The 21,671-nt window shown below is 39.9% G+C and overlaps 1 protein-coding gene across 7 annotated transcripts in view; it reads right to left on the minus strand.

The window, feature by feature from the left end:
• RBMS1 (RNA binding motif single stranded interacting protein 1) overlaps positions 1-21,671 on the minus strand; it is a 213,935-nt gene that overhangs the window by 85,085 nt on the left and 107,179 nt on the right. For 5 of the 7 annotated variants that reach the window (XM_043488053.1, XM_043488056.1, XM_043488059.1 and 2 more), the window contains exon 2: positions 8,410-8,585. In XM_043488053.1, coding sequence (XP_043343988.1) covers positions 8,410-8,585 — 176 coding nt within the window. The remainder of the gene's footprint in view (positions 1-8,409; positions 8,586-21,671) is intronic. The other 2 variants (XM_043488054.1, XM_043488057.1) reach the window with 1 other exon arrangement.

Consider the following 21,671-nt stretch of genomic DNA (forward strand, 5'->3'; position numbering starts at 1 on the left):
CCTAACATATATAAAATGGATAAGAAAGGTCTTACTGCATTGCACAGGGAACTATATTCAGTATCTTGTAATAACCTATAACAGAAAAGAATCTGAAAAAATAATATACATATTTAAATTTAAAATAATTTAAATATTAAAGTTTTATCAATTAAAAATTAATTTTAATTCATTAAAATTAATGTTAAAAATGTTGAAAAAATAGGGATAACAGTACCACTCATAATGTTGTTCTTAAGATTAAATAATAAAACACCTGGCGTACTTACTGGCACAAAGGATGTATCTGAAAAGGTTAGCTGCTGCCATTATTGAGGTATTTACATATTATACAGAAATTGTTCACATGTATTTATTATAAAATGCCGATGAGGAAAGATGAGGGAGAGGTTGTAAATTTCTTATATTCATGGTAACCCTATAAAGGAAATTCTAAGTCAAACTAAGCATAACTGCCAAATAAAGACTTATGCTTTTATTCTTGATGACACTACCTTCACCTTTATTAAAAAATTAAACACTCCCGAGCTGCTGCCAGAGAAGATGCCACAGAAATGCAAGGTTCATACAGAGGAACAGGGAATGGACAAACATACAGTAAACTCCATCTGCTCTTACAGAGAAGGAGAGGACGCTCCTGTAAAAATTCATGTGGCCATAGCCTTTCTCTTCAGGGCTGGTTTGCCAATTAACTTCTGCTAAGGCTGACACTGAAACTGATTTGCCAATAGCATGTGCAGTATCTGGGTAATACAGGGGAGAAGGCTCTTAATTATGCCCAGGAACAATAAAAAGAAATCCTTAAGAAAAAGGCCAACTGACAATAAGGAGGGTTGGCTAGATCTCTATACATATCCATGCCAACCAGCAGATATCACACAGAGGGTAAATTAGAAAACAGACATAATTGAGATTTTTCTGCCAAAGTATCAAATGCATGTATACATTAGGTATGGGGCAATACATAATGCTTGAGGTTTCAACTGCTTGTGATGACATTGAATGTCACTGACCTGGAGTAATTTTAATTTTGCTGTGGTATGTATTTGAATCATGGGCACTCCTAGACAGAGGGAAGTGAGTCATGTTGCCAGTGAAGAAGCATAGCCCGTGACCTAGGGTCCATATTTCAAGAGGGTTTTGCTCTAATCGTGGAGCAGCAATTCTCAAGAAGGGATTCAATACTGTGTACATTTTTGAAAATTGACCACTCCTTTAAAAAAGCCAACTGACATTTCTAATGATGAAAGGGAAGAAAAAGCAGAGAGCTGTAGGAAAGAGATGGTTCTCTAATGGAAAGCAGGTATTTGTGGGGATTTTTTTTTTTTTTTTTTGATGCTGAAATTATGTCTGTGAAATTCTGGGATTTCCAAAAGTCTTCAGATTATATCTCAGCGTATCAAAGATCTATTGTACATAAAGTATTTCTTAAAGTGCCAGAATTCTTTGGGAAAATGAAGCAATTAACATGTACAAGAAAAAAATTCTATATGCTTATCCAAGAGATGAATAGGAGATTTAGTTAAATACACACTGTTCCTCCTAAACTCTGAAATCGGCTGTGACTTCCATTTTTAGAAGAAAAGATCACAAGATGATATATATCTTGCTCAGTGTCTAAAGCATCGTGTTTTTCTCTTTGACTACACATACCCTTACTAGAATATTGTCCAAGAAGAAAGAGGTAAATCACAATTAGTGACTAAATATTTTGATGCAACAGATTGGCATGCCTTTTTAAAAGGGTGACATAAAGTCTGAAAAATACATCTTACATCACATTTTTCAGAAAATGCTCAATTTTCTCGGTCTAAGTCCTCACTGAGTTATTATGTGTCATCCTCTTATGCTAGGAATAATGAAAGAAACCAAGTCCTAGAAAGTATTGCTGTTAGTATTTTATTTTGAGAATCTTCTAGATCAATGAAGAAAGAATCATTGAGAGAATAAAAATCACCTGCGTAAAGAACAAAAACAATTGGAACTTAAAAGAAACCCTATTATTTATTATATAAATAAAACCTGTATATGGGCAAGGAGCTACACAATAGCAACAGAAAGAAAAATGGCATGCATTTTCTATGATTAACTGTGGCAAACATTATCTTAACTTGACTTCTGGGGAGAATTTTTTTTAAGTATGCCAGTCAATAACGCTTTTTTTTTTTAAGGCACACATTTAATGAGAGAAGAACTATTTTTTTTTTTTTTTAATTACTCTATGTTCCTGTTAACTTTTCTTTTTCTGGCTGTCTTTCAAAGGAAAAGAAAAAATTGCTAGACATAGTTTCAGTATCTTTGTAAAATACAATTTTTAAAAAAACCTAAAAATTCAAATGGCTTTGGAATACAATACAACTCAGTATTGAAATAAATTTCAAGTATCTGAGATGCAGTCAATGCCAAAGAAAAAAATGATCTATGGGTGTTTTATTGTTGAGGCATGTGAATTAAATACACCATCACTGCCACCAAGGCTGCCAACACTACCACTAAGAAGCTGACACTACTTCAACCTGCCTAGAAACATCACTTGAAGGGTAAATGATGCTTCAAAGAGATAGATCAGCTTCTCATTTAACCCTGCTTCAAAAGCTCTGAGTTTGTAAGATTCACAAGCCTGACTTTAGAATGATACTGAATGTACACAATACAATCTTTTGGTCCATATCTTTGCTGTCTGTACAGTTATCTGAATACTCCAGCATAAATCCATATGAGGTGTGTGTGTTTCTTCTCTAAAGTTAACTGTACTAATAGCTTACAGTATGTTCAGGCTTCTTGGACTGAGTCATTTGGGGGATGCCTGCATGGCCTTGGATCACCTGGCTTTAAATTTTCTCATTGATTTGAAAGTGAGTGAGAATCAGATCACTTGGGTGATTTTTCCTACTTCATTAGAGGATGTTTGTTTTGTTTCAATTTAAGGTCTTCCCATTTCACAGAGTAAATTCCAAAGGACTTCATATATACCCGGGATTTCCTCATAGTGGGTCTGGGAGACCTATTGTTACTTTCAGAGTTTAACTTCATATTAGGGTTAAAAGTGGGTCATTTAAGCATAAAAAAACTAAATTTATCTTACTAGAAAACCTTCACTTCCAAACTTACCCTAAAAATAGCCTAATGATTTTGAAATAAAAGGGATGATCATTTTATTCTTGGATAGAGAAAAAAGAATGTTTAGCTCATAGACTGTTTAAGAAATTTTAGTTACAGAGATAGATGGAAATGTATAAAGAATTATTCCTTATTATTTCAAGTTCTCCATTTACCTAATAGTTACCCTGACTTTTTCAATCAGAACTTAAAATATTCTTTTAACATCAGTGTTCAACAAAAAAAACTAGTAGAGAGTTTTAGGAGAGTTTCAGCAGAGTATTTAGTTCAGTGGGGGCTGTGTGTAGGTTGCATGAATGAATAAAAGTATGGCCACATCTGGGGAACACAGGGGGAGGCTGGAGTTTAGGGTGTGAGAGAGAATCTATGAGTGTCTATGCCCTTCATGTCTTCTATCTCAGTAAGTGCGACTCACATTTTCATTTTATTCAGAGCTAACACCTTACAGTCATTTTAGATCCTGCTTCAGTCCCTGGGTCTCTGTCTCTAGGGTGCCCCTCCCCTCCATCTTTCATTAGAGCCTCAGATGAGGGTCGTGTTAACTTGACTTATGAGAGCCCCCTTCTCCAAGCCAACCTGTTGACTTGTGGCATAATTACCTTTTTGAGAAAGAGAGAAAAAGAAAACACAGAACTGTGTTTCTCTTCCACTCCAAGGGCTAGCTTCTCCTCTGAAACTAAAGAATAAACTCCAAAAGTTTTAGCTTATTATTCAGTGCTAACAATATGCTACCAACCTGCTTCTCTTTGCTCTACACCCACTCTTCCTGCTTCGGACACCAGAAGCCCCGGCTAACAAACAACAGCTAAATGACAGTTATGCACCAAGAAGAGCTCTTTGTGCTTTTTTAAACATCCAAGCATGCTCATATCTCCTGGGTCCTCTCAGAGGCCTGGAGGACACTATTATTTCCATCCTGCATGAAATCTTCCTTCTTTCTGGTTTAGCATCATCTCCTCCCTGGAAGCAACCCCAATTCCCTGGCATTGGGGTTAATGAAACAGTCTTCTGACTCCTCCCAGAACACTGCACTGATTATAACATTTACTTTATTCTGTCTCAAATTAGGGCTGGCTGTTTATGTCTGCCTCTGTTGATCTGTCCTGCTTTTTCCGCTTCGCCTTTTTAAGAGTTGCATTGTATTCAAAAGAATAAAGAAAACTTGCAGAGAACAGAAAACAAAGGGCTAGAAAATGAAAATATACTGGGTATTACAACCAGGGAATCATACTTCAAAAATATTTCCTTTTAATTAGTACTAGTAATGTTATAAGCTAAATTTAATTTCACATTTATATAAAAATCATGCTTTATTTCATTGTGAAATGAATTCAATATCTGTTGAATGAAAGGGGGGAAAACAAAAACAACTGGTTGACCAAGGACTGGTTTGGGAATGAGAGAAAGGTTATAGAAGGTAGCAAGAGTAGAAACATCTCATTTTGCCTTAATATCACTACACTGTTTTTCCTTTGGCTCAGTTGGTAAAGAATCTGCCTGCAGTACAGGAGATCTGGGTTTGATCCCTGGTTTGGGAAAATTCCCTGGAGAAGGAAATGGCAACCCGCTCCAGTAGCCTGGGAAATCCCATAGACAAAGAAGCCTGGTGGGCTATAACCCGTGGGGTCACAAGAGTCAGACACGCCTTAGCAACTAAACCACGACCACCATGAAGCTGTTGATACACTTGAGTTATGTAGACCTTTCCATGTGATGTCAATACCGCAGTAATGTCTAGCCTCAGCCAACAGAGACCCACATATCTGCCCCCACTGCAAACCAGGAAGAACTATGTACCAAACCTTGTACCAAATATTGTTTCTAAATCTTCAGGAAAAAATAGTTTGGACACAATAAAGGACTTACATCACTATGACAAGGAGTAAATCGGGTGAGTGGCAATGAGATGGAACTAGTATTTAGTGTTTCCTTCCCCCTCCCCCGGCTCCCCCAAAAAGCTCCAGCAAGAGAAGGCTGGTGGTTTTTGTCAAGGTAGCCTATGGGCATTTTGTCAAATGCCCTGGCTTTCTCAGCTTTCAGGATCAGAATCTGGTATTTTCTTCTTACTTTAAGATGTAGGACTATATGTAATTAAAATGTATTCCAGCAGTTGGGATTTTGAGGAGCCAAGGGCTCAGTCATGGGGAGACAAATACGTGTTCAATTATAAATGAGTTTTGATGGTCCTAAAATGTGGACCAGTTCCTTTGCTTATATTACTCGATTTAGTTCTAATCACCACCTCATGATATAAGCATCATTTGACCCATTATACAGGCTACTGACAGAATGAGGTACTTGCTTAGCACTGTGGTAGGTAACTTGGGGATACCAAAAATTTGCCACCTTGACTACCATGATTTTATACTGTAGGTAAGAAAGCCATGAAGATGATTTGCTGTTAGCTAGGGCTGCTGAGCTGCCTTCATCACATGCTTTTAGAAAATGGACCTACTCTTGCTCTGTGTCACCTGACCACCATCACCAGAGTCACATGCCCGCCCGGTCCTCGAGGCCAGTCTCCTTCAAGTAACCTAAACTGGTGGCCGTCCAGCACGAGCCCCCTTCCTCTTGGCCATGAGGACCCTCTCTTTACGTTGTCCTGAGTCCCTCTGTAACTTGGAAAGAGGCTGCTTTTCCACCGTCATCTTTGTGTTGACATCTGCTTTTTCACCATCATTTTTTCTAACATTATAACATCTGTATATTCTACTCCAAACACAGCGTTTTAAAAATACTTTTGGTTTCTCTCTCCAGTTTTCACAACCCTCATGTCATTCTTGCCTTTAGGTTTCATGCATTGTTTGTGCATTACTGAGTCACTATTACAAATGTTCTTAGGCATCTTTTTCCATCTGTTAGATAACCCTCAAAAACATACAAGTCCTCTAGAGATTCAGATTATTTGTTTCTATTGTTGCCCCTCCTACAATTCAGCTCATCAGGTCAATTTGTAAATTATAGTCCTAAATTTTTATTTCTAATATGTATTTCCTTTTTTAGAGCTATGAGTTTACACCTATCTTTTCTGAGATGCTTCTGAAACTTTTCTAAAAACTCTCTAATTACGTCCACTGGGTTTTTTAAGCTCTAGGATGAGTCACTTTCCCATAAGGGTTCTTGTCATTTCCATGTCACCAACTAGCTATTCTTTATTGGAAACAATCAAGTCCAGAACAGGAATGCCCTTTTTTGCTCTCTCTCTACATTCTGAGACACAAAATTGTCAACAAGACAAATCTGGTACTTATTAGATGCTCTGTGTTAAATGGAATGAAGCTCTCAACAGATATTGACATAGAATTCTCTATTACTGTGTATCGTGCGTCTGTATAACACATAAAGAAAACTACCACTGGAGCTAACTATCAAACCTGGGGTTTTGCAAATGATAGGAGAAAGTAAGTGGCAAACTGTTATTGCTGCTATTGATAACAGCAAAGAGACTGATGTCTACTGATGTCTCTACATGCTGAGAAAATCCACATTCGTCAAAGAGGATGAATTATCTAGGACAGATGATCAAATGCTCTGCTGCTGCATCTGGGACACAATTTAACTCAGTTGAAAAAAAAAAAAAACAAAAAAACTTCTGGTTTAATTTTTTGAATACAGATTTACTGTACATAAAACATGGTATTACTCTATTGTGGTTGTCCAATTCTATCTTGGTGTTAAAACTCACCTTACGTGCTTCCAAACTAGCTGAAGGAAAAATCTGTCTTCTGAAATCTTGCCCCCTTCTCTTAGACCTCAAACATGTGAGGCTTATCTTGATTCTACTGTTCCCTACGAAGTTGTATTTTTAGCTCCTTAGACTTTAGGGTGCTCTATCTACCTGTAATTATGCTGCAAAAACCTAGGAAGATGCCGGTAAAGGCCAGCAGCAGACAAGATAGCAAAAGGCCTATTTGTGGTCGTGAACAGCTGCAACAGGGCAGGGCGCGCCTGGCAGAGTTCCTTCTGACTCTGGTCAGCAGGACAAACCCCAAGAGCCGGACTTGCTTTCAAAGTCATCCTGAGCACAGGACATTATTTCACTGCCCTGGAAGCAAAGGCTGCAGTCCAAGTCCAAAGGGGCTGATGAGAAGGGTAACATGGGAAAGGCCCAGGGAGGGGGCTGAGGGCGATGTCCTTCAAAAGGCTCTCTGGATCCTGACAAGCCATCTCTCACCGTCCCACACTCCTCTCTAAAAACACCACAGAGCAAAACCACCACCACTCCTGATGGAAAGCCAGATGTTACTTTTAGTTCCGGTTTGGAAACGCTGCCCAAGTAAGTTTTAAGATTTTTTTTTTTTTTTCCTTAAAGCAAGAAGTAATGAATTTATATTTTACCAGGATAACAGAAATAAGATGCTCTTAATCAGATGTTTAGAAATGGAAATACTTTTCAGGGAACAGGAAACATTCTTTAGTGGACATCCTTTTCCACAGTTACATAAAATTCCATTTGTGAAGGACCATGATTGTCTCTGGGTAAATAAAAGATGCTGCTGCATGTGCAGGATTTTATAGCTTAAAGTGATTAGAGGTATTTTTAGTCTTTATACAGTGATCCTTGCAATGTACAGTGCTTCTGGCTCCTTGGTTTAAATTAGTGCTTTCTTTCTTAGTGAGTTAATGCAATTGCAGCCAAGCAGCATATTTCTGTTCTATTCCTCGACAACATTAGCATAGAATGCACATTTCCTTTGGAACAAAGCGATACACATGTGCCCATCTCTTCCCAGGACACAACAAGGGTGGCAGCAGGAAGAGGAATAGGAACTTGAGGAATAAGAATGTCCAGAGCCGAGCGTGAGCAACTCGAAACGCAAAACTACAGGTGTGAGTGAAGACAGATCACCGCTGCCCCACTGGAATTAAGAGTTTATACACATTTAGAATTAGGTTAGATGGTAACTACCTTTCTGACAAACAGTGACAACTGAAGTTTCTCTTAAGGATGAGACCTATTGGCCCCCAGACGTGCCTCCACAAAAACAAAAGCACTCCTCAAAAGGAACCAGCCGTGTTTTCAAATAATTCATATTCTCCTTCTCATGTGCCAACAAAGGCAAATTCTACTGAGAAAATGCTCCAATTTATCTTGTTATATAGGCACCCTGTTGATGTTAATGCTGACTGAGAAAGTGTCCAAGGACTCAAAACTTAGAAACCCTGTCAGCTGTGACCGTAATGAGGATTCACAGATTTGTACTAAACCTCTCTTAAAACACAATTTACATGACTCTGTAATATGATCAAGGAGGTACTTAGGAGCTGAAAACAAGCAGCTCTGCTTACGGCTGGCACAGCTTCACCAGGTCCTGGTCCGTGGTGTTGGGGGGCAGCCCCCGGATGTAGAGGTTCGTTTTGCTCAGCTGATCCCATCCCGAGTTGCTGCTGCTGCTGCTGTTGTTATTACTGCTGGTGGTGCTGGGGCTGGGAGGGGCCATGGGGTGGGCTGGGACCAGAGACTGCTGGAAAGCAAAGACCACAGTGTTAGAATGCGCCTCGGAACCTGTACTCCGCACCGTCCAGAGGCTGCGTGATCTCCAAACCAAGATGTAAACACAGATGATCTTCAGCTACTTTACTACATACATTTTAACTTACATCTTAAAACAGATCTGTTCATCTGCAAAAGTATCCTCTCCTTCCACATGCAATTAATAACAGGACAACTCAGCAAACTATTCTCTACATGCCCCTGAAATAAGACTAACATTTGGTAAGGTTTTCTTTACATACTTTAAGGAATACATTCAAGACTCAAAGTGAACTTGCATAAAGTTATGCAATAATATTTTAATATACAGTCATTCAGAAATCACTGGACTTTTGAAAAGGTTTTCAAATGCTGCAAAACACTTCATTGAAAGTTGCTGACAATTTTATTGAGATGATTCTTAGTGATAAAAAAAGAAAAAAAAGATTACTCTTCAAGTGTCAGAAAGTTAGAGAGTTCAGTCAAGATGCTCCAATAACGAAGACTTCACCTCGTTCTAAGACAGACCCACGGCTTCTTTGAGACATCTGGACAAGATTCACAGGTCAGCTGCCTTTCGCTCTGGCTAACCTTGTGAAATTTAACTCCTGTGAGAACGGTGCAGAAGCTGGAAGCATTGCCAGGCCTGGCAGCAACCAACATTCACTTCTGTAGAGCCTGCAAGCCAGGGCTCAGTGTGGTTTTAGCCACCTAGGAAGACCGTCTGAAAATGTACTCACACCAGATAATTGTTAACCAACTGAAAGAAACCACAGTTCTCCGTCCCTGTGCCACACACCTGACCTTTGAGGAAGTGAAACGGTTCAGTGTGAGGTGCAAGTGAGCACCCCCCAAAGTGTTCTCCCAGCAAATGCTCTGCAATTTCACACCAGGACAGGAATTTTTTTACTTCACATCTTCTAAATAATAAATAAGACTAACCAACATGGTCCTAATAAAGGACATCACTGACACTGAACAACAGTTTGAAGATGTAAAATTAGTCACTAGATATGGATCAAAAATGTCAAACCTTAGGATTTTTACTACCACAAACAAGAAAATAAGGCATATCTAAGACACAATTCAATTCCACTTGATAGAGTTCAAAAAGCAGACCTCTGGCAATACATACAACCCTGCTCACCTTGTTGGCCATCTCAGCGCCCCAGGATAGATTGTCCAGTTTTGCACCACGTTTCTGCCTTGGCCATCCTAACGCCACAGTATCCTGGGGCATGGGGCTCCTCGTGGATCTAGACATGAAACATATACTATGCAGACGTTTCTTCTCACTCCCCAGGATCCTTGCTAAAATCACAGCCCAAACACCACTTTATCTCAAGGGACTGTTTTTCAAAAAGGAGTGTTGCCAGAAGGGTTAACAATAGTCAATGTATTAATGAAGGCTGAACTTGAACCAGGAACATCAGCAATGCTTAACCCCAGTGACACCTGCCTGAGATCATATCCTATCAAATCTATTCGATTTATGCCCTTAATAAGCAGGTGAACTCAAACCCTTTCCTATGATCCCTTGTGTTTCTCTAAGAGGTAAAAACTGCTTTCCAGGTATAAACTAAGCCTTGTCTCTTGCACGGATGGCACTGCACACCCCTATCTGGGCCACAAAGAGGTCTGTGTTCCTTCTCCAAGGTCATTCAATAAAACTGCTGGCTGATACCTGCAATCAGCCAGGTGCCCCCTCCTTCTTTCTTTCTTCAGTGAAGAGCAGAGGGGCCGGGACGTAACCCCACATCTGCCTCCCTGTCCCTAGCTTTCGATTTACACAAAGAACTGACAGCTGTAGATGTTTAGCCAAGACTGAAATTTTTCTTAAATCACTTCTGATTAACGTCCAAGAACCTGGTCCTTGCCACAAACGCACTGTTTCTCCCAGTAAGACCTGGCGTGTTCAGTGTGGTAGTCGGGGAAGGAAATGTGCTCACCTGGGTAAGCCTTGCAGGGGTCTGACAGAAGCTGTGGATTTCGGGTCAATGCCCACCTCTCAGGGGGATGCCATGCAAAGCCAGTGAACCATCAGGTGTTTGAAAGACTGCATTCCAAGTTGGCCTTGGCTCTTACCTCTGCTTTTCTCTGGGGGTGGAAAGTGGAGTGCCAGGCAAGGACTTTCTATCGTTAAAAGGAACACCTGGGGGCATGATTTATCAGGAGATTTTTTTGGACATGAAGGAATAGGCTTTTATTCACGTATTTGGCAGAAGTAGAACTGTGACTTACATAGCTGATCTAATATATCTTTGACAGGCCTCCCTATTTATGACAGTAATATTTTCCTACTCTGGGAAGTAGGTGGGGAGCAAATACCCTCTGGCCCTCCCCACTTACTCTTCAACTTACTCTCTGGGGGAAAGAAATCTCCTAGTATTCCAATCCCAGGTGGGAGAAGGGGGTTCCTGAATGCATCTCAAGGAGGATGACTGGTCTCTGGTGAATCCTGGTGACCAAGTTTAAATTCAAATGTATCCTAATAGCAACTGTCACAAATGGCTGATGACTAAAGAGAAGAAGCATTAAATTAGTCCAGGTTGTCAATTTTCTATTCTCTGGTGCAGAAAACTTTAGACCAAAGACTGAGTTTTTAGAACTCGTCGAAACTAAAAAGTTAAATCCTAATAAAGACTGGACACATGTCCAAAGAAGAAAATTCAAACACAATAAAGGAGTTTATTCCAAAATATTCAGAATTGGTTAATGATAACTGTAAGAGCAGGGTAATAATTACTATCACATATTGCATGTTTCATATGTGCCAGACTCTATGCCATGTGCTGTGTATGTATTATCTTACTTAATCCAAATGAGACAGATGCATTCTCGTTTTTGCATTTTGAAGATCAGGAAACTGAGTCTCAGGAGACATTAAGTAATGTGTCACAGTCACACTTTTAGTAGGTGGCAGGACTGGAATCTGAACTCAGGTCTGCTGGACAAAATGTCAAAGCCCTTAATCTGTGCCCTAAATGGCATCCAAAACACTGTCCATATCCTAAATGTGCTATTTGTATTACTTCATTTTTCTGTGCTCATCCTTCCTGCAAACTAAATGACTAAATTCCAGTTTCTCTGAAATACGATACTTAATACCATCGGTGGCTGCATTTTTAAAAAAATGTCAAAGGTGCCTTTGAGTTAATTTAATGATGACACAAGTCAGCTTGTGTTTTTTTTTTTTTTTTTAAGGAAATCTTTTAAAAGGTCAGTTTTAAAGATTCTACCTTATAGATCTTTTCACTAAAAGAATTCTGCAAACAACTTTGGAAAATTACAGCATGTTACAGATGAACATCAGAGTCATCATTTTAGGAAGGCTCCACTCAACTAAAGAATGAGACTCTCACTCCCAGACTGAAATACAAACCCTGACAAGTTACCTTACTTAGGACCCTGCCGATCAATTCAAAGTAATTACATTTTACAGTCACATGCCTCAACAGCATGAACAGCAAACTCAGGGAGAGAAAAAGCTTGTAAGTGGATGATACTTTGCCAAACTCCATTTTTCATTGTTGGCTGCCCTTTTACATTTTGCCTCTCAAGACCCCTAAGCTGTCCCCAAATTTGAAAAGACACCCCCCACCACCACCAACTTTTCACCCACTGGATGAAGCATGTAGACAATTTTCACAAATTCAACCTATTTATTTAAGAAACTGGATGGCTGAATGACCACCACTAAGTGATGGCTCACCCTACAAGATCCAAGAAGTCTATCCCAGTCTTCTGTGGCCTAATCTCACTGCTTCAGTTCAGGCAAACAATATACCTAGCAAACTGTCATCCAAGGGGAAAAACAAGCTAATTCAGTTTTCACAATGACATTTATTAATAACTGGGCTAACTTCTCATGCAGAGTTGATGGTGAATAATTGGGTGGCTGTTAGCAGAGCTTCTCTGCATTCCCTGTAGGAGTGGGTGTGGCATCAGCAGCAAGAGTGCTTGTCAGCACTCAGGGAGGACTTCCTGTGTGGACCACAATCAGGGAGGACTTCCTGTGTGGACAGCTCTGATGCCTCCATCAAAGCAGGAAGGCCCACTCACATCCTAAACTAAAAGACGCCTGGCACACAGCAACTATACATACGGTAAATCTATTTCACTCCCATCACATCACCCCTATTCCAACACACACTAAGAAGCCTCTTCGGTATAAATGCAAGTCTAAAAGTATTTTTTTAAAAGGATTAGCTGTGTGTGAACTAAAAATATGTTAGTAATCATGTACATTGTTGCAGATTTCTATTCAGCAAAGACAATCAAAAAGACTGGTCACTATAAATTCTATTGTCTTATTTCCTTCCTATTTCTAATAGGCTAAAGAATAGTGCTCTGACCAATTTTACAGTTGAAGTGGTTCTTCCCCCACCCCCACCTCCCCATTTAGTAACTTCCCTAAGAATACATTTTGAAGGGAAAGGAAATCTAGTACCTCCCTTTTAATTACCCTCAAGTCTTCTTTAAGGCTGTCATCCTTATAGCTGAAGATTATAGTCCATAATCCTTGTCTCCACCCTGCCACCCCTACACACACACACACACACACACACACACACACACACAGGGACAGATAGACACCCACTGTCAAACAGCAGGGAGGTCTACCACTTCAACTATTTCTTTATCCAATAATCACCACAGTCATTCCTGAGAGCAGACTGGAGTCACAGACATTATCATTTCTCCAGGAAACAGTATAATATCAAGCCTGGCATGAACAGAGCACTATACAAAGGCACTGTCTACCAGAATAGCTCCATACACTGGTTCTTCTCTCTAAACTTTCAATATGTAAAGGGAATTTAATAATTTAAGGGAATTATGCAATGGGACGGGGTGGGGCACGGGGAGCATGTGAATGGGCCAATTTTCACCACCGTCAGGGCATCTTTGTTGGTTTGTGTCCTTTTAGACATCTGAGTGGCTCCAAAAGGGCTAGGAATAATGGCTGAGAAAGAAAGTTTCTGGCACAGGCAGCTGGGAAAGTACACAGCTGAGAAGTGGGAGGTGAGTTAGTGAGAGATGAGAAGCTGGTCAGGAAGCAGATGTTCTTCCGGGTGGGCCAGGAGGCGAAAGGACGGCACCGGCAGTAACTAAGAACAATGGCACCCCTTCACACATGCAAGGTCTTACTCACCATCCATCACGTGGGAAGGGGGACAAATGGGCAGATATCAGTTAATCCCACTGGATGCCAGGATATCAAAGCTTAAGATCACAAAGCTAATTAGCTAATGAACTGGCTCTCACACTGTCACTGTCCCTTGTTTGGAAACAAACTTTGTAGCCTCGAACTATGAAACTGAGCAATAGGTTATTCAGTATTTTCCAGTATTATCCAGGTTATTCAGCTGGATTATGTCTGGTGAAGCAAAGAGGTTCATGTTATTATGTGAGCTAAAAGTAAAAATTTCTAAGACTTCATAATTAATATTCTCTAAGATACCTATCAAATCTGATCCTTAAGTGTAAAGTTGCAATCTCTACCTAGAAATCTCTTAAATCCTCAATCTCTTTACCTAAGCATCGTTCTCTTAAGCTTTGGATAAAAAAAAAATAAATTTAAGATGTGCACTGAAATTTTAAAATGTACCATTCTGATGATTGATATGGACAATGGAGGAAGTGAATGCATGTGTGGCAGCCAGGACAGGTGGGAAATCTCTGAATCTCCCTTTCAGTTTTGTTGTAAACCTAAAACTGCTTTAAAAAAAAGAAAAAGTCTTTAATAAGCAAAAAAATCAACATTAAGATATCAGACTGAAGGTATTAAATATGTTATTCACCAGAAAACTGTGAGGGGCCTATGACAATGGGCTCAAAACTTCCTTACCAGAAAGCACATTCATTAGGAAGGAAAAGCTTTTAACAGTGGGCTCCTGGCCTTATCTGCCCTTAACTGCATCACGTTTAATGGTGTGACATGGTATGGTTTCTAAAAATAGTTACAGTTCAACCAAGGCAAGATCAGGGATGAAAGGGCCTGGGGCAGAAAGGTTGAAGAAGGCTTCACCAAGGGGGTAGATGGCTAAGTGAGCTGAATATTAATGGCAAGTCATTAAAAACAGAGGAAGGGCAGTTCTGAAAGGGATGGGTGTGCCAGGAGAGAAGTGCCAACAAAGATTCAGAAAGGATGGCTCATTCTTCATGAAAGCCAGGGAAAAGACCAACCCTGGTTGGCTCAAGGGTATGCCAGAACAGGGTGATGTCTGCGGAGGAGAAGGGACAGGGGGATGACACTAGAAAGGCAGCAAGATTACCTAGAAATCATACAGAATATGGACATAACGTCACACATGACTGCTCAGTCTCACAGGGAGAAAACAAAATTTAAATGATAAATGAAGAGCATAGCTTGTGGAAAACATAAAACAAAGGAAATTCTTCCCCCTCCTCTCTATAAAAAGGTATACAGGCACGAAAAATGACTGAATGGAAAAATATCTGGATTCCAATCTTGTCTTGGCCAGTAACTGGAATGTCATCTCTGGACCTCACAGTTCCTTGCCTGGGAAATGAGCAAGTTGGACTGGCTGATTTCTAAGCTTCCCTCCACTTCCAGATTCTAAGGCTGGATAATGCTTCTTGCTGTCTCCAGCTAAGGTGTGTCACGACCAAACTTAGCCAGGTTCCTGGTACTCTTATTTACCTGTGCCACTAGCTAAGAAATGGAGTAAGGGGTTGAATTAGCAAACCCGAGAAGCTACAAGTGCAGCTAAACGCCAGACAGGAGTCACACTGTGGTCCCAACTCCCTACATCACTCAGGCCAAGCACAGAGTCCCTATTAGTCACAGATGTTTATGAGGAAATACTATAAACATGGAAGCTATACTAAGATTAAAACTAAAGTTTAAACAAATTTTAGAAGTTTTTAAAATATAATATTCAGAGTTCTTAGAGCCAGGGTGATCTTACAGCAAAAATATTATAGCTGAAATTGCCTTAATAATGTCGACCTGAGACTTTATGTTGGTTAATAGCCTCATATCTCTGTTTCAATAGGTAATCAGTAAAAAGCTGCATTTCATGTTCTATTTAATCTCACGTATAAAATATTGCAAAATCTCACGTATTTTGCAATAGCTCCAAAATCACCCTAAAAGAAAGTTCCTAACAACCAGCTATGTTCCACACAGTAAACAAAAAATCCTGCCAAAGTGCAGGTACAAAACGGATTACTCTTCTGGATTCTGAAAGCAGGTGCATGGAGTATTTTTACTCTCATTCTGGGTCTCAAATGAAGAATTTTCAAATCCACACCCATTATGTTCCTCGACACAGAGCCCTGTGAAGGGACAAGAACAGACTCTTCCTTTTTACACAAAATAAACTGAAAAAAGGAAACCTCCTAAGGGAAGTGCAGGGTTACCTTTATCATGACAGCTCAGACACCTCTGCAAAGCCTGAATTTCCTGCTTCACCCCAATGAAGTGAGCATGCCATCATGGACAACTTCCTTCCATCTGTTTTTAAAAGTCTATGTACAGTACAGTTTGTATCTTCTAGCATTTCTTGTAAGTAAAGAATTATCGCTGAGATTGCAAAGTCCTCAGGGTGGAAACTACCTATTTAAAAATATACTTTCTTCACACTATACAATACTTACTGAAAGTACTGTAAAGTGATTAACTAAACATAAAGTTAAAAAAGTGATTATGAGCCAGCTTACCCCAAAAAAAAACCCCAAATGAATTTATTCAAGGTATTTTTTTTTTTTTTCAAGATGCAAAGGGACATGTGAATAAGCTGGGAGTATTATGGGTTTCACAAATTAGCCCCTGGAGAAAAAAGCATTATCTCTACTTTCAGGAAACTGAACAAATATCTGAAATCTTCCCATAATAATCATTAAAAAAAGAAAAGAAATCTTATCTGACAGTGTTGTGATTTGTATACAGTCAAAGTAAAACATCAACAGGAAAAAAAAATTGAGTTAATACAACTCAAAAAAATTAACAGTCACATTTATTTCTCTTTCATGGCACAATGCAGCAGTTTACATCTGACGCAATACAGATAATTAGTGTTAAGGACAGCTCTTTATTATGTATCTCTGTGTATGTATCTGACCTGTCTGTGAGCAGAGGGAGGATACAGATGATTGTCTCTGAGATACACTGTCTTGAGATAGAAAAGCACAAGGGCTTTTTCCCCCCTTTTGCCCGAGATCCACCTAACAATTAACTTTTGGCCTGAGATTGAAATCCTGTATACACATACAGGCACAGACATTTAAAACTGAAACAAAAATGCTGTGAAATAGTTACTGTCTTTTACCACAGACAACGTACCCTTATACTATATTTTCTTGTCTATTTCCTTGAATAAGAAATACTGGCAGCAACCTACTAAATTGATTTCAGACCCCACTAACATTGCCACTTGTGGGTTACAAAACAGTAACATTTCTCAAACTCTGTTGTGCTCAGGAATCATCTGCATTGTTAAAATGCAGATTTTGACACAGCCATTTGGGTAGAGCCAAGATTCTGCAGTTCTAGCAAGCTTCTTTCTGGGTGTTGCCCATGCACAAGGCAGGAATCAAGGCAATGTGTACTCTTGGCGAGAAAGAATGCATTTTGGAAAGGCCCCTTGCCAGCTTTAAGAAGGAGCAAGGCTTACCTAGCCACAAAATAAGATGAAAACCTCTGTTCTTCTGCTTTGCAGAGCTGAGAGAGGCATCAGAGATCATGCAGTCCAGTAATTCTCAACCGGAAGTATAAGGGAAACTTAAAAGATGGGTCAGGAGTGGAGACAGGGGCAGTGTTTTTTTTATCCAAGACCTGACTGTTAAAGTGTTGATAAACATGGATCTAACTCAATGTTACTTTTCAGGAAACCCCTCTGAGGTCCAGAAATATCAAAGCATATGCACGTCCAATGTCATACAGCTAATTCAAGGCAGAACCAAGTCTCTCTTCCCGTCAGTGCTGTCAAAAGGCACCAGCCTTATTTGCCATAAGTGCTGCAGCAATTATGACAGTACACGCCAAGTTTTCTCAATGAGTCTTGTAAAGAAAAATTGATATGCTAGTCCTATTAAGGCATCATAGAAAAAGGGTATATTTTGTACTGCTTCTGATACATCTCATATTTTAAATGGCTTACCTAGCTGTCCATGTGTATGCTAGACAACCAGTTTCCCACTTACCACCCCCCCCAAAAAAGAAATCTCACACTATCTATTAAACTTATCATTCAAAAATCCCTAAAAAGTTCTGTGAATGCTACCATTTTTATTTTCATGTCTATATTAAAAATTTGTGACTAACACAATCAGTATCTGGACCATCTACAAGGAGATAAACAAATCAAACAGATGAATTAGAGCAGTTTGCTGCCTTGCTGTCAGAGAAGTACATTCAGGGTCAACTGGCAATTGAATAAGCTTAGATTAAAACCCTCTGAAAAATCACTAGAATTGTCTGCCCACTGTCTAGTTCCTCTATGTATGTCACAAATTCACTCACTTAAAGCAAACAACTTCAACCTTCAGTTTTCTTACAAAGAAAACAGAGATTTGTGAGGTTCTCCTTTCATGTGTTCCAGTGTTTGGTTTTATCCCAAAGCTTCACAATGGTTATACTCATATAATTCACTAAGATGAGTAGGTTTTCCTTTAGAAGCCCTAAAAGTTGGGAGAAACCTACTCCCAGCAGCTCACCAGTATACTTACAAGAACTATATCTCTTTTGACCTGGTAGGCATTTCTCTACTTTTTTGCAGGGACAATTTTCTTCTACATTGCATTTCTCTTGTATATTTGAATATCTATTGGGCTTCCCTGGTGGCTCAGGTGGTAAAGAATCCACCTGCAATGCAGGAGACCCAGGTTTGATCCCTGGGTGGAAGAGATCCCCTGGAGAAGGAAGTGGCAACCCACTCCAATATTCTTGCCTGGAAAAACCCATGGACAGAGAAGCCTGGCAGGCTATAGTCCACAGGGTCACAAAGAGTTGGACGACTTAGCCACTAAACCAGCACTGCTTCCAGCAGCCTGGAGACTCTCCTCTGTCTTGTGGAGCCAGCCCACCTACCACTGCTGTCTCATCACTTCAGGACTGATGGTATCAGCCCTGGGGTACCTGGGGGCCTTGATAGGAAATGGACCCAAATTCTGGCAAGGTCCACACCTCTCTTCATCATTTCTGAAGTGGATAAACTAATCCACATCTTAATTCTGCAGTAAGTGGAATGTGGGAAATGGTTTCAGTATTTATGCAAACCAGACACGACTCCTTTCTCAAAAGAAAAATTATTTCATAATACTCTTTGTTTAAAGTACCAAGTTGTTGCCCAAGAAAAAAAAAAGTGAACCTATTAATCTTCCTGAAGACCTTTTTATTTTCTGTTGCTCAAGTTAATCACAAAGCATCCATTCATCTGAAACTGATTGAAAACTGAAAACTTCGGAGGGAGGTTCTTTTCCAAGAAACCCTGGACGGTAGGAATCAAGTTCTAACTCTCGGTAGAAAGGAGACCTGGAACTTCTATGAGTTTGAAGGGCCGGGTGTGGGGGTCACATCTCCCCCAGCAGCAAAGGTCTTAGTTATTCCATTGTGTTTTCCCATCCCCCTTTCTTCTCATTTAGTTTCACTATACGAGCATATACCCTTTACCTTTTCAACATAAAAATCAAATATGCGATCTTTCATTCTCAATCATAACCCCAGATTAATCTAACTTATTAGTGACAAGTACCCAAAGTGGGCTATGTAAATCTCTGCCCTTCTAAATGCACAAGAAAATTGACACCATTTCTTCCCATCCATCAACAAGGAAGTACTATTATAAAAACATTTATGAAGACAATTGTACCTAAATGGAAATTGGCTTCAGGAGACTCCACACTCAGTGGCCAGGAAGGAGGGAGCAGCTCTCTGCACCCACCCCATCTAATTCATAGCAGCCAATGAGCAGTGCCAGCCCAGGAAAGGGAGGGTGAACCCCTGCCCCGGACAGAGCAGACAGGAAAGGTTCAGGTGTGACCCGCAGCCACCTAGGATCTCCTAGGCTCTCCGAACTGTGTGAACACAAAGCAGCAGCTGAGGAACTTCTGAGAACCTGTGCGTTACCAAATCATTTTGTTGAAACAGAAAAAAAAAAAAAATGCAAGAGGGGAACACCAACAGCATTAAAACTCCTATTTCTCCCTATAGACAACATCACAAATCCTTAAATTCAAGTCTTTGGATACTTCCTTTACATTCTGGACTAGATTTAACCCCCAAACAGTACTCTCTGCCCAATTTAAAACTCAGGGCATAAAACAAAGGAATGAACTAAGAAGAATGGTAGATTTTTTTTTTTTTTAAAGATCAGAACCAGGCATTATAACTTTTAGTACGGGGGGTGGGGGGGAATAGGAATGAGTGGGCAAGCTGCCTTCTCTACACTCCAGCCAGGGAAACCAGAGGGGGCTGTCCTCACCTCATGGCACGGAGGCTGCCAGTCAGCCGCTGCTCTGCTCATCTCTGCAAGCTAGTAGCTGCTCCCAGTTATGTAAGAATTGTTCAAGTTAAAATATCACCCTAGTTTTAGGAGAACGTCCATTACCAAGCAAATTAGGAGGAGATACAGATCTAAAAAATCATTTAATCCTGCCTGGATCCATTTTTCAAAAGGTAATATATAAATTATAAATACTGAAACCAGAACTTATCCATTAAAATCTTAAGACAGGTTATCCCACTCCGCTGTCCCCAGAAATACACATGGAAACTCTGCCTGCATTGGAGACTCTAACTTCATCTTCATTTTTATTGCAAAATTCAAGCATGTCTTGCAATAATAATAGCTGATGTGCAAAGGCTTGTGAGCATTTATCTTTCTCCAAAAAGACAGTATGCCAAGAACAATATTTTTCTCTTAATTGAGGGGAGGAGACTTAGCCATTTGTTTACCTGTTTTAGTTTGGGCTATAATATTTTATCGTTTTACTGTCAAATTTATCTAGACAATCTTTTAAAACAGCAAAACAAGCAGAAACTAAAGGGAAAACACCATCTTAAACCATGACAACTTATTGCAAACATTTTTTTCTAGAAAACTGAGTGATATTCACTGTACTGATGCCTAACACTGTTGACCGTTTATTGTGCTTTTTGGTACCAAGCTAGGTGCTTTGTATGTATTTTTTCATTAAATCACATTTAACGAGGTATGACTTTCACCATGTTACAGCTGAGAAAACAGAAGTTAAGAGATTTTTCCCAGCATCATGGAGGTGGTGGCAGTCTGGATGTGAAATACGGTCTGCCTGACAACCTCCTTAGGAGCTAAGCAGAGAGAAAATGGGGTAAGGGAGGGTGTATCCTTGAGTTTCACTGAGTTGGGAGCCTTAAGAAAATGACCTCTGCTGAAGTAGTTTGCCTATGTCATGATTATTAAAAATCTTCCTAACGCCCATCAATAAAACTGCAGGTTTCTGGCTCAAGAAAATGGTTACAAGAATGGTGAAACTTAGTGATATGTCCTCTCTTACCGCAATCCCCAACAGTACAGCATGACTCTGAAAGAATATCACTACAAAACACTCAGGCAACAGGCTTTCCTTTAGGTCTTCTAAATACACAGTATTTTAATTTTAACAAAAGTTTAACACTTTCTATTTTTAAATATTAAAAAATATTTAAAGATATTTCTACCTTGGAATTAAAGAATAAATCTCCTCCCTTGGCCTGTAAGCCCCTTGAAGACATGTAACCACATCCTGCCTGATTATCCCACCCTGCACAGCACAGAACCTGGACCAAGTGCTTTTTGCGGGTGGGAAGGGAAGAAACACAGGCTGACACATGTTAGAAACCACGGAACTGTAGCAGGGCTTTCAACGTGACATGCTGAGCATCTCTGGGGTGTAAAGAGGTGAGAGGAGCTGGCCAGGGCTGGAAGATGGGTAGAGCTTAACTGTCTGAGAAAGCAGTTTGACATCTGGGTCAGAATGCATCAATCACAGCCTTTTCGTAGCTGAAACAAGATCTCTATTTTCACTGAAATCCAGACTTGAAGCATCTCTGGGACAATTTCCCAACTCTGACAGGTGGACTTTTAAAATT

Source organism: Cervus canadensis, chromosome 15 (assembly GCF_019320065.1).
Source record: "Cervus canadensis isolate Bull #8, Minnesota chromosome 15, ASM1932006v1, whole genome shotgun sequence".
Classification (NCBI taxonomy): domain Eukaryota; kingdom Metazoa; phylum Chordata; class Mammalia; order Artiodactyla; family Cervidae; genus Cervus; species Cervus canadensis.